At 46.9% G+C, this 12,444-nt stretch overlaps 6 protein-coding genes across 6 annotated transcripts; 4 read left to right on the top strand and 2 right to left on the bottom strand.

Moving 5' to 3' along the window:
- Window positions 1-986: 986 nt before the first annotated feature.
- On the bottom strand, window positions 987-1,695 carry EURHEDRAFT_417951 (uncharacterized protein). Its single transcript, XM_040783316.1, has one exon. The coding sequence runs from the start codon at window positions 1,425-1,427 to the stop codon at window positions 1,146-1,148; it is 282 nt and encodes a 93-aa protein (XP_040633636.1). The 5' UTR covers window positions 1,428-1,695; the 3' UTR covers window positions 987-1,145.
- A 1,624-nt stretch (window positions 1,696-3,319) lies between these two features.
- On the top strand, window positions 3,320-4,292 carry EURHEDRAFT_468361 (acetate uptake transporter family protein; the record flags this gene model as incomplete). The annotated part of the gene is made up of 3 exons (XM_040785252.1): window positions 3,320-3,687; window positions 3,744-3,918; window positions 3,984-4,292. The coding sequence occupies 3 exons, from the start codon at window positions 3,320-3,322 to the stop codon at window positions 4,290-4,292; spliced, it is 852 nt and encodes a 283-aa protein (XP_040633635.1).
- Window positions 4,293-4,900: 608 nt separating this feature from the next.
- Window positions 4,901-6,139, top strand: EURHEDRAFT_382404 (fungal specific transcription factor domain-containing protein; the record flags this gene model as incomplete). Its single annotated transcript, XM_040779536.1, has 3 exons — window positions 4,901-5,233; window positions 5,298-6,062; window positions 6,131-6,139. 3 exons carry the CDS (start codon window positions 4,901-4,903, stop codon window positions 6,137-6,139), a joined length of 1,107 nt encoding a protein of 368 aa, XP_040633634.1.
- An 85-nt stretch (window positions 6,140-6,224) lies between these two features.
- EURHEDRAFT_417950 (uncharacterized protein) lies at window positions 6,225-8,374 on the bottom strand. Its single transcript, XM_040783315.1, has one exon. It carries the CDS (start codon window positions 8,264-8,266, stop codon window positions 6,386-6,388), a length of 1,881 nt encoding a protein of 626 aa, XP_040633633.1. The 5' UTR covers window positions 8,267-8,374; the 3' UTR covers window positions 6,225-6,385.
- Window positions 8,375-9,124: 750 nt separating this feature from the next.
- EURHEDRAFT_554121 (uncharacterized protein) lies at window positions 9,125-10,263 on the top strand. The gene is made up of 4 exons (XM_040787580.1): window positions 9,125-9,539; window positions 9,596-9,616; window positions 9,666-9,838; window positions 9,883-10,263. The coding sequence occupies exons 1-4, from the start codon at window positions 9,295-9,297 to the stop codon at window positions 10,035-10,037; spliced, it is 594 nt and encodes a 197-aa protein (XP_040633632.1). The 5' UTR covers window positions 9,125-9,294; the 3' UTR covers window positions 10,038-10,263.
- A 1,124-nt stretch (window positions 10,264-11,387) lies between these two features.
- EURHEDRAFT_417949 (uncharacterized protein) lies at window positions 11,388-12,444 on the top strand (the record flags this gene model as incomplete). Its single annotated transcript, XM_040783314.1, has 5 exons — window positions 11,388-11,541; window positions 11,600-11,767; window positions 11,821-12,062; window positions 12,114-12,210; window positions 12,261-12,444. Coding segments are annotated over exons 1-5 (766 nt in total), but the record flags the coding sequence as incomplete, so codon positions are not given.

Raw genomic sequence — 12,444 nt, 5'->3', positions numbered from 1 at the left:
TTTTCGGCAGAATCACTCAGGAAGCTATTTGTTTACTTTGCATTATTTATACCTTCACGTGGCTCTTCAAGATAAATACCTTTGAATGAAGTAATGTCCTCTTCTCTTTTTCCTAGTTTAGATGTTCATCGAGTACATTCCTTCTACAGGAACTAGCTATCATAATACTATATCCAAGGACTAATGTATATTGACTATGTAATGGTAACTTACATATTATCACTTATAATTAATATAATCTTAAAAATTTTGATCAGAAGTAATATAAATCAGAGAGATTTTGTAGGAAGCTATTATGTGAATTGATTCTAGGGCTCATACAATACCTATCATCCGAAGTAGCAGAACAGGAGTAATGTGTTACGGTGTAAATAACAGGTCTGTATTAAGATTAATCATCATTTTTATGCATCCAAATCGGGTAAAGCGTGGGAATTTTTATGAAAATGAGGGTCGACGAGGGTCCTTGAGGGTCACCCACACGAGGTCTGGCGAGGGTCGAGGGTCGGGTGAGGGTCGCGAGTGTTATACCCGCCCCTCGCGAGGGTCGGGTGGAGGGTCCAACCTTTGGACCCTCATGAGGGTCTGGGCGAGGTCTATCTATCATCTGGTGTGCAAGGGTTGTGGATAACCCATTTAACGTCCACTATGGGGGTGGTGTTGCGCGCCAGGCATTTATTGGGAACCATCGTAGGGCAGTCGGTTGCTTACAGCATGCCTAGTTAAACTGCTAAGGTTCCGTTCCAAGCACTAAATAACCCAGCCATAGAAAATGTTTCTACTGTGGCATGGGTTGGTACCAAGACTTGTTTGGTCCATAGTCGAAACTGATTTTCTAGTATACCAATATCGGGTTTCCCCTGTTGGATGCCCGCTCTCTGGAGGTTGCATGTGTCGATTTATATATTCAAGTTGCTCCTTCAACGGGAAACGCGACAGGAATGCTGCCGCGGGCTCTGAGCAAAAGTGATGGACTGTAATTCCATTAAATCGGCAAACAACGTTTAGGGTCTGCGTATATATCCAATCTCCTCCGCGCCGCATCTGCATTATAGTTCACTTTGAAAGACGTCTTGTGGATGTGACCTGATTCAACGATAATCACTTTCGAGAGCCAAGCATTTAGCCTTCAGCGCACTGAGGGGCTATAGAACCTGTCCTTCTGGTGAGTAGATAAATAGTATCGATACTCCATTTGACGTCTGCTGTGGAGTTGGTACTGCTAGGCATTCACTGAGAATTGTCGACATGATGGTCGTTAGACGACGGAGTAGTCTGTACTCCGTACGCACCAGGAAGACAGGTGCTAGTTGATATCCAAGTAGGATATTCCTATGGCTTGTCATGAGAAGACTGTAACTGCTTATAGCGCATAACCAAGCATGTACGGCGTGGTTAAGTGTACCAAATGCCAAGACAAAACACATGCTCGATTTGCCAGCCAATCAGCCTAAAGCAAAAGCAACTGTCTACCAATGTTGGAGACCAGTTACCGTGCTACACTTGACCAATGGCAGTGGAAGCATGCAACACTCTATCGATTTCCATGTGGTTTGGTTTTGGTACTAAGAGGCACACAGTTACCGACACCCGCTCGTCGATATACACGAGGGACTCTTCGGGTCTGGGGTATAGTACCTACGAGTGTTCACATATACTACATGGGATCAAGAATCCGCACATTAGCAGATCGTGTTCAGTAGTGGATGTGAATGTGGAGGGGGGGAGGAAGGGAAAAGTGGCGGGTCTCGCGGTTTATATGTTGCCGCCGGGTGAGGGAGCTAACCTTATTTGGTTAAGGGGGGTTAAGCGACAGTTGTACATGTACGAGTATAAACAAGTATAAGTACAATATATTGCAGTAGGCACTGTATAGTACGCTTTATGTTTAATCTTTTGCCGAGGTTAATACGTACAAGAAGTGTTTACAGAGTAGCTTGACTCTTGCTGGAACTTGTACCAAGTTAGTCTACTCTCTCTACCACCAACAACCCATCACCAATTACATGACCTCACAGACCCAGTTCCTTGATACCATTCCGGAGTAATTGCCTCTGATCTCTGCCAATCATGTACAACGCGGGGGAGATCAACAGTATATCTCCAGAATAGGCAGGGCTTGGGTCTTGGCATTCCTTAGCTTATTTGGAACTGCATTAGATCAACCATGGTTGTGTCATGAATGCGTGACCTGCTGTTTGTCGCCATCATATGTAGCCCCATTACGTTGAACTGCTCCGGATCCTGTCCAAGTCCACAAAGTGCCATGTTGGACCCCAGGTGCAGGGTGAACTAGCCGGGGTATGTTGGCGACCGAAATTAAGCCGTGAGTCAATTCAAGGTTCTAGCTAGTCAATGGTTATTCCGCGTAAAGCCATCAAAGGTTAAGGGAGACAGTGTATCTCAACCTAAAACCATATCTAAGGATCTCCGGACGAATGGGGTACCGGCCCCCCGTACTCCACAATACTCCATAACTGTGCTCTGACACGGTAAGACATTGGAGACTTTGCCTCCTGGCCAAGGATTCTGATGTCTGATTCACGGAAAATCCTCCAAACTCGGGAAGAAACGGAGCAACACACAGAGCCAAGGTAGAATTAATCTCCCTGTCACGCTCGCTTAAGCGCCTCCAGCGCTATCCTGCAAGTTATACGCAAAGTCTATGTTCAGATCTCTCCATTGAACCTATTATGCTTAACCCCTATCCAACTACCGACCTTTCTGGCCCGCCATGAGGGTCCCGCCCCATAAAATAAGCTTAGCCTCCAAGCTCTATCCAAAATCCTGGACTCTTCCGCTCGTCCCTGGCCAATGACAGCCCCGAACCAAGACTGATATTCTTCACTCCGCGTTTTCGTTTACCCCATGGACCCGCCCCCGCCTTTCCCCTTTTTGGTCGTTGCGTCTTTGTGGGGAGATCCCGTTATCCATTCTGGGATTGTAGCTACGCAGCCACACAGAGTTTTGTGCTATTGTTTCCAGCACAGCTCGACAATGACCTCAACAAACTCAATTGTGCGCTTGGTGCCTGTCGGTTCAGAATTATGGTTAAGATAAGCTTGGAGGAGGAAGTAGCCGCGGATATAAAACACGGTTGGTCTTCTCTTCCGCGGATATTGTGTCGCGTAGCCGCTCTGTACGCTGGAATATGGCTCGCAGAAAGGATCCTCAATGACAGCTCCAGAAAGCTATATATAGGGGTGCCCCATCTGGTATCGTGACCACCCCAGCTCTCTCCTGCACTCTCATGCTGCATACTTTACCACGTCTTCTCCTTTCACATTCTTCTCTCTACTCCTGAACTAAGCCCTTCATAATGGCGGACGCCGACCTCGAGAAGCAAAACACAATCAGCAGCCAACACAACAATGGCTCCCCTAACCTCTCCCACCAAGAAACGGCCTCCTCAACCCATGACTACGGCCGCTACGGTCCTCTAGCCCACGTCAACACCGCCTCCACCCGTCTCCCTGCATTTGGTGGTGAACTGCAGCCCGGTCTCTATAAACCTCCCACTGACCGGAAAGTCGCGAATCCTGGGCCGTTAGGGCTTTGTGGTTTCGCGCTTACTACTTTCCTTCTGGGGTTGATCCAGATGCAGGTGAAGGATATTTTATTGCCGAATATTGTTGTTGCGCCGGCGTTGGCATATGGGGGGTTGGTGCAGCTTTGTGCTGGAATGTGGTATGTTCTGAGAATGAAGTATATATGGACGTTCAGGAACTGATAAAGATACTCAGGGAAATGGCTATTGGAAATACATTCGGTGCGACTGTGCTCTCATCCTATGGTGGATTCTGGATCTCCATCGCGATCATCTTTATCCCCGGTGGATTCGAAATCATGCCCGCGCTTGAGGAAGCAGGTGGAGGCACAACCACAATGTTCTACGACTCTTTCTCCTTATTCCTCTGGGTAAGTCCCTTTTTTCCTACTCAACTCTCCCTCAACCACCAAGCCAATTACTAACACGACAGCAGGGCTGGTTCATCTTCACAACAATAATAACCTTCTTAACCCTCCGCTCCACCCTCGCTTTCTTCTCCCTATTCTTTTTTGTCGACATCGCCGTCCTCCTCCTCGCACTCGCCTACATGATCCGCGATCCTGCGGGCATGCCGCACGCGCAACTGCAGAAATCAGGTGGTTTCTTTGCGCTACTGGGGGCGTTTTTGGCGTGGTATAATGCGTTTGCCGGGTTGGCCGATAATACTAATAGTTTCTTTGTTGTGCCTGTGTTGCATTTCCCTTGGAGTGAGAAGGGGAGGCAAGGAAGGAAGGCGGAGTAAGGGGTTTCTTTTGTTTAAGGTGTGGATTTGATGATATGATATGTGTTATGGGTATGGGACAGCCTGTGGGCAGCTATGAATTTGGATATTGTGTTATGAGATAAGGATGAGCTATCTTCACTTGGATATTATATTAATACTGGAATAATAATGACCCTTTTTGAGAATATGTTTGGGTGTCATAACATTTTTGGAAGACAATAAGTACCGGTGGTATTCACACCTATAGTGATAAGTAGATTGTAGGTTACATTTGCTCAACTAATTGCAAATATCCGACTGAATATATTGTTGAAACACCCTGCTCTAAAATACAAGGAGAGCACTCTGCTCGAAAGCCCTGCGCATACAGGTGGTTTGGGGCGAGGAAAAGGATCAGAAAGATTATAGAAGGAGGCTAGTGCCTCAGGAGCCTATGGGGATAAAAGACTGTAGAATAGCTACCAGCCTCAAGTCCACGAATAAGGGTCTATCATAGCTCTAGGGCTCGGTATGGACAATAAACTTGATTTAATAATGATAATTATAATATATTGTTGAAACATACAGCCATACACATGCCACTAGAGACTGCACCATCTTCATTCATGGTGGAACTTCTGTTAGTCATGTCGACTACCGCCACCTTACATCCTGATGAAGAAGTACGCAATGGGCTTCGCAATAAGGTCCCAAGTTGGATCCACGTTTGTCAGACATGGCCCTCTGGACCCCTAGAGAAAGACCGCCTAACATTAGGCGGGATACATACACACTGCTTGCTTCTGCTGGCCCGTCAGGTGAATCGAGTTGGAGCAGATCTGGTTTGGATCTCAGCCGGTTGGCTTACACGGATGGCCATGCAAATGGAGCTGCATCAAGATCCTGACTTGCTAGGAGTGATGGGCATTCTGCAGAAGGAGATGCGAAGGTGGTTGCGGTATACTGTTCTCCAAATAAATGTATAGGCAGCATTGGACTCTGGGAATGTCACCCATGATCACGGCTGATGACTATAATACCCAGCCGCCATCCAGTCTGAACGATGACGAGCTTAGTGATTCTATGCTGGGGGATCCTCCGAAGAAGGCAGATGTTATACCCACTCAGACGTCAATCCAACACCTGCTGGCATCATCCATTCGTCTACGATTGCAGGTTGCAGCGCTCACTAACAGCATGCATGGAGAATTTTCTTACGACCAAGTCATCCGCTTGGGAAGTGAACTGGCCCTAGCCTGCCGTAACGCCGAGATGACGTTTGATCAATATACATCAGCCACCAACGACAGCGAAACATACCCACCAAGCCAATTCGCATATATCTGTGCTGAGCACTGTCTCCACCGTTCCGCCCTCTGCCTTCACTACCCCTACGCAATCCAAGCAAACCGAAACCCCCTCTATAGCTATTCCCAAAAAGCTTGCCTCGAAGCCGCCCTCGACATCATTACCCTTCTCGACGACAATATCTATCGCCACTTACTCAGCGGAGGCGGCATGTTCCGCGATATCATCACTCGTGCTGCTCTGTTTCTCTTCCTGGATATCGTGTGGCAGCTCGATACGGGCGGGTCAATGTTTACCAGGAAACGGAACGGGGCTCGTAGAGAGCTGCTACTACTAGTTGCGCGGAAGGTGGTCCAGTATGCGCATGAGAGGTTTTGCTATAGTGAGACGAGTGTGAAGGGCTATGTCTTTATCAGCATGGCTATGGCGCAGGTGGATGCTATGCTTGATAGCTCGTCGGTTCGGAATGCTGCGATAGACGCTGCTAGTAGGAGTGTGGCGGTATGTCATGAGATCTTGGAATCTATGGCTGCTGGCTCCAGGTCGAATAATATGGGGCAGGGGTGTAGGACCTCTAGGGTACGGTGGCATGGGATCGTTGCCTAGTGTTATTAATGCAGATTTTGATTTATTGGATAATGGGGACATTGATTTTTATCTCTCGGGCTCCCATTCTCTTAAGCAGTGGACGGATCCACTGTGAAATTATGAGTCTTGCCAATTCTTGGATAGAGAAGTTGGAGAAGCCACACGCGAAGTTATTTAGTTATTTTGGTGCAGAGTTTGTCATATTGGCTCAACTTGCTATGTACTGACATCAAGACTTAAGTGCCATTGGCCGGCTGCTTAAACACCTCGCCATCAATCGTCGTCGTCAGCGTTCCATTCGCATTGAATATATTCGTCATCGCATCAATCTCCAAATGAAAGCCTCCGGGACCAGTCTTTTTGGTACCCTTCTGTTCACCCGTCGACACAATATCTGAAAACCAATCTACCCGGTTCAAAGTAACAGACAGCGGTGTAGACTTGACCTTCTCAGAACCGCTGATGAAGCTCAATCCGTCATCAGAGAAATCGTGATATGTAGCTCCGACGGTCATGATGGATAGGTTACTGGTGCCGTAGATAATAGATACACTCGCAGAGCCAGAGTTCTTGCCCTTGAGAGTGTAATTACCGGCACCTGGGTATGTTCGCTTAGGCATCTCATCACCGGGTGTATACGGTGTACCCCAAGGAACCTCATCAGAAACCGGCTCAACATGCTGCTGTTTGATAGGCTCCCGACTTGTCAAATGTGCGAGCATAACCCTACTCGTCCTACCACCCTGCTCCGTCGACTTCGGGCACGGGAGCGGATTCCTTCCCCCGCACGCAGGCTCCTGCACAAGATTCTGAAAATACACGATCCGAGTCCCGTCAGGCGACCACCTCGGGTCCGCACCAGCATTCCAATTCGGATCGTTAATACTCCCCGGGCTCTCATCACCACCGGCATTAATCTTCTGCCCAAAATACGTCCCGCGATCACCATCGTGGTCGAGAAGCCAGGGCTCGAAGAAACGTCTTGCGCCGTTGTTTCGCGTTGATGCTGTGACAGTTACAGATGCCATGTCTGTGACTGGGGGGATACCGCGTAGTCCAGCCAGGAACATCTGGCGGCCCGTCTCGCGGGTGTCGAGGATGACTTGCCATTTATCGTCTGGAGAGACGTCAATGGGATCCGTGTATTCAGGGTGGCTGGTTAGTCGGCGTACTTTGCCAGTCTTTAGGTCTGCGGCGAAGAGATCGATGTTGCATGATTCAACCGGGCTGCCGACGTAGGTGACTTCCTTACCGGAGCCTGTGAAGCCGCGGAATTCGCCGACGGTGATTGTATCTGGCTTAAAGATGAGGTCGCTGCCATTTACGGTAAATGGTAGTGAAGTATCTTTGTTGAAGAGGACAGTCACGTTAACGAGCTCATAGCGAGGGACACGAGGGGTACCAGATTTCGGAGATGGGTTGAATCGCAATCGACTGAAGTATCCGTACTCATCAATCTTCCCATTTAAGATTCCGAAGGAGTTGAAGCCGATGTGTAAGTTATCTGGATGAATGCGCAGTTCCCGAATCGTGCCGCCAGGTCCTGACCCATCGGCTTTGTTGTCCCATCGGATGGGATAGATATGGACCTTTTCAGGGGTGCATTCCTCACTAGTTAGTAATTCATCCCCACAGCTCACGATGTTTGCCTCCACAAGCACCCGCTTCCCATCATTGAATGCCTGTGGATACGAAAGCAACTCGGTACTTCCCACGCGATTGTTCTTCGGTACCCCGCAGGTAACGCATTTCCAGGGGTCGCCGTTCGGGAAGGTCGTGTTGTCAGTTTTAACTAGAATCAATTGGATACCGGTATAAATGCTTGCTGGGTTCGGAGATGCTGGGGCACCAGTGAAGTTCGCGCTGATAACGACATGGTTGCCATCTGGGAGAAAGTTTCCGCTTTGTTGGGAGGAGGTCCGGTCGAGGCAGCCTGTATTGTGGGTGCAGGAGCCTGGCTTCGTATTAGGAGCGACCGGGGGCAGTGGAAGCTCCGTGATAGTTATGGGCTCGGGTTGTGGTGGTACAATATCATTTCGGTGGCTGAGGGTTGGATTGCCGTGAACAATAGCCTGGGCCCAGGCGATAGAGCCTAGCAAAGCAGTCTGGAGTCGCATTTTGGTTGTAACAAGCCTGAACTATCCTCAACCATATTGACTGACATCGCAGGGTTTTGAAACCCAGCGTCAGGGTCCATGTTATTTTGCATGTTTTCAAATACGCGGACAAGACCCTGGATACTCATGAATGTTCCTCGGTTGGAAAAGAATACGAGTACGAACCCACCCCACATATCCACTCGGGTTCGGATTCGTACTCGTACCGTTTGCCGGTTATGGCGGGCATAGGACTAATTTCCTGATATGGTGGTGTTATGCTGCAATCCTCCGGATACAAGTCTTCAAACAATCATCCCAACAAAGAATTGCTCGGCAAGATGTGCCACTGTTGCCTAATTGGGTAAAGGGCATGATTTTGATTCCTTTTAATGGGGCCATTCAAGGATGGTTAAACGTTGAACCCAATGCATTGTATGTGGGGGGTTAGTCTTGACATTGACATCTTATGGGGCCGCTTGTACCTGCATTAAGCTTCTTTGACATGGGCACGCAGGGCTTGCTGTATGAGTATAATATGATACTCAATTTTTGGAAGTTAACAACGTCGTCAGAGAACATGGACATACGACACATCTCGCTCTTTGCGTAAACAATGAAGATGCCCGTATTTGTAAAAGCAGAAGGCACTGCATAAGATAAACTATCAAGAAGCTGGAGTGTCCAATTTTGAGTATGCTGTCAGCGTCGCAGCAACCATGTTGTAGGTTCAAAGACATACACAGTACGTGAGAATTTCCCGATATGCTAAACGCGGACAATAGTGCTAATTCTCGTCGCTACATGGGACTGCAAATGCGTACTTCTTCCAACCCGTAATCACTATAAACAAAGCTAATCTCATCAAATCTAAAGTTGCCATCTGACCCCTGCTGGCCTTCTACTGAAAAACGGTCTGCCCTCGACGAGACCGTCTCCGGTCGTCTAATCCGCACTATCCTTCTAGCCTCCGTTGCTATCCCTCCTAACCAAATAAAGCATGAATGCTTGTGAGTCCGTCTTATCCAACTGGGTAGCCTCAACTATTCATGCAGCAGACCCGGCAAGTGCCGGTGGCTTTACCTGGACGGATAGTAGCTGTGTTCTTGATCCAAATGGAACTAGTATCGGTAGTGATTCGGATGCAAGGAAAAAAGGGCTGCTCGATAGAGAGCTTTTTGCCGTATGCTGTTAATGCGAGTGAGGCTGCGCATGTGCAGGTTGCGCTGCGGGTTGCGAAGAAGTATAACATTCGGTTCAATGTTAAGAATACGGGCCATAAACCGGAAAAGTGGTTTGTTCGTCCTAGATATATCTTGACTTCAATTGATATTAGCTAACCGTTTATAGTATTGCCCGTGGGAGTTTATCGTGCGTACAGCCTCGATACATGTATCATTCCCCACCGACAATTGGACAGCTTCTGGACACACAACTTAAATAAAGTTCCGTGGAAACCACCAAAGTCATGCGGCTGCAATAAGTCCCGTATGGTGGCAACCATTGGTACCGGCGTACAGGATGGCAAACTATTCAAAGTAATGGCTGATAATAAGGCCATCACAGCTGGAGAAACAAATATAGTAAGCCAGAGTATGAGGGAAGAGAGGAATGTAGCGAATGATTCAAAACGCAAGATGTCGTATTCATCGGCTGGGCCACAGGCGGCAGACACGGATTGATGACCAGACAGTATGGACAAAGCGCCGAAAGCATCCTGGAAGTCGTCACTTTCACACCAATAAGCGAGGTCCTAACTACTAATAAATCCCAGAACGAAGATATCTTTTGAGCAATCTGCGGAGGCGGCGGAGGCACATTTGGTGTGAGCCTCAATGCCACGGTCAAGGTGTACCCCATTCCGTCAATAGAATTGACTAGATATAATATCGCAACTAAGGACAGCACGCCCATCAAAAGCTGGTGGAGATTTGTCGCTCGTGTTCATCAAGTGTTACCTAAATTGCGTGACTCGAGACTCTTGAGAGGATTGACCCAAAAGCTTCGCACTGGCTGTAAGCCTGTAAGTATTCATTCACGAATACATAAGTCGGAACATTACTGACAAGTATAGAATGGCATCTCCAACCCAACCCTCTCTGGAACATTAACAGCCAGCCAAAAGGCTATGGATAATGCCTCGAACCCTCCTGACGTGACTCGGTCGTTCATATCATCACATCTCAGAGTTGGGACAACACTTTGCCGCAGGATATCGCGGACAAGTCCATTCAGGAAATGACGTAGTACGGAAAGGGACATGCACTGGGGCAGCTAGCTCTTGATACTGACGCGCATTAAAATGGGGTAAATCTACACTTTTTACTTTCAATGAATCATCCGGACAGTCGATGCTGGCTGTTGACACAGGAAGACCTATACGAAGTCGATTGTATATATGTTGATAGCACGTCCGCTCGCTCTCCGTCCTCTCCGTCCTCGACTATTATTCTCGACAGCAAGCCTTGTATGTCAGACGGCTCAATGTGTACCTGCAAGTTAAGATCTACATTATAAGCATGGTCAAATAGGATAACTACGGTGTGGGACAGTGATAACGGCTCACAGCAACTTCCGGGCTAGTCTTAGGGTGCTTACAAGGCTAGTAAGTAATGAATTTTTGAAGGAGATGTGGCATGTGCCAACGTGGAGATTGGTTATTGGCGGTTGTAACGTATTTAGTGAATAAGATTACATTTGTTGCATTTTGGTCCCGGAATTTGAGATGAATGTAGTCCGTAGTTGGCTTGTTACATTTCCTTCATGTTTCTCGAATGTCCTTCGTGCTTAGGGCTGTTGTAGAACTTGGGGACGGGGCATCGATTTCGCCTCGATATATTCAGACCGCTTTCGGAAGCCACGCAATGCATAATGCCTCAGGCATGGCCATAGTCTCCAAAACCACCATTTCCGCATGTGTACACAGTTCACGCGACCCTTTCAAAGAGCTGCCGTGAGCCACACCCTCAGCACGTGACCGCCAAGATCATTATTAAGCGATAACAACTCACGGCCTTTTTAAAATGTGTGTCCACAGATCACGCCACCTCAAAAACGTGGACGCGTGACACTTACGACCGCCAAGACCATTAATCAGCGAGGACGTGACACGCGACCTATTCAAATACAATACCCATTACTCTGAATTTCAATTTCAATTTTCTTCTTATATGTTACAGTTGTATGTGATTTTTAAAGTATACGTTGATCTTCTCATTACTATGGATCCTCAACCTGAAATCTTCAATTTAGAAGATTTTACTTCATCAAGTCCAGAGACTGATCCCAATGTTGAGGTATTTATTTTGATAGAGTATTTGTTAACTGATTGCTAACGGCTCAATGCGGAAATAGGGCATTCCTGTACAACTCACAAATTCAAAAAGCCATTCTCTCCAGACATCAAAAATTGAATATATTGATGACTTACCAGAGTATCCGACAAGTCATATTCATGGATATTCATATGTTGTTGCATCTAGAGGGCGATCACAGAATGAAATGGAGCAGCTTGTTCATGAGGTACTGTTAAGTACTTTCTAACTGCTTTTAAAGTGCTTGCTAATCAGTTACAGATTCAATACTCACGGCGTCAACAACATGGACCAAGGAGACCAGTCAAATGCCCATTTTTCAACTGTTTAGTTAAAAGATGGACTTGGAAATGCTCTGGTATCTACGCATGTGAATTTTTGAATCCATTTCTTCAATCCTATCATCATACATTTGTTGATGAGGATTGTTGGGATGTGATTCGAAATACTCAGAGGAATATCCAAATCCTGGAGGCAAATATTGGAAAACGAAATGCATACAGGTATTTAAACATCTCCTAAACAGCTTTGAAGCAATTACTAAGTACTTCTAGCTATTATCGGTCAAAAAATGAATTTTTCAATAAGGGTTATGCATGCATTGACCAGCTTCCAACTTGCAAGCCAGTTTTTAAGCGGCATACCCAAATGGTTGGTTAAATCTTTTTACAATGCTCCAAGTGATTTCTAACTAGTCATAGAATGTCCATGGTGAATTTCCACCATATATTGGCTGTAGTAATGGATCCAATGAGTTTTTAACGAAACATCATCGAGGATCTATTCAAGGCCATACATCAATTGATCTACAGTTTCTTGAGGACCTTTTTAATCATGATATTATGCCACCAACTGAAGAATGTGGTGTTTTTGAATCATTAGCAT

The sequence above is a fragment of the Aspergillus ruber genome, assembly GCF_000600275.1.
Source record: "Aspergillus ruber CBS 135680 unplaced genomic scaffold scaffold00080, whole genome shotgun sequence".
Taxonomy (NCBI): Eukaryota; Fungi; Ascomycota; class Eurotiomycetes; order Eurotiales; family Aspergillaceae; genus Aspergillus; species Aspergillus ruber.
Note: the sequence above shows the minus strand (reverse complement) of the source record. Positions and strands in the feature narration are given on the sequence as shown.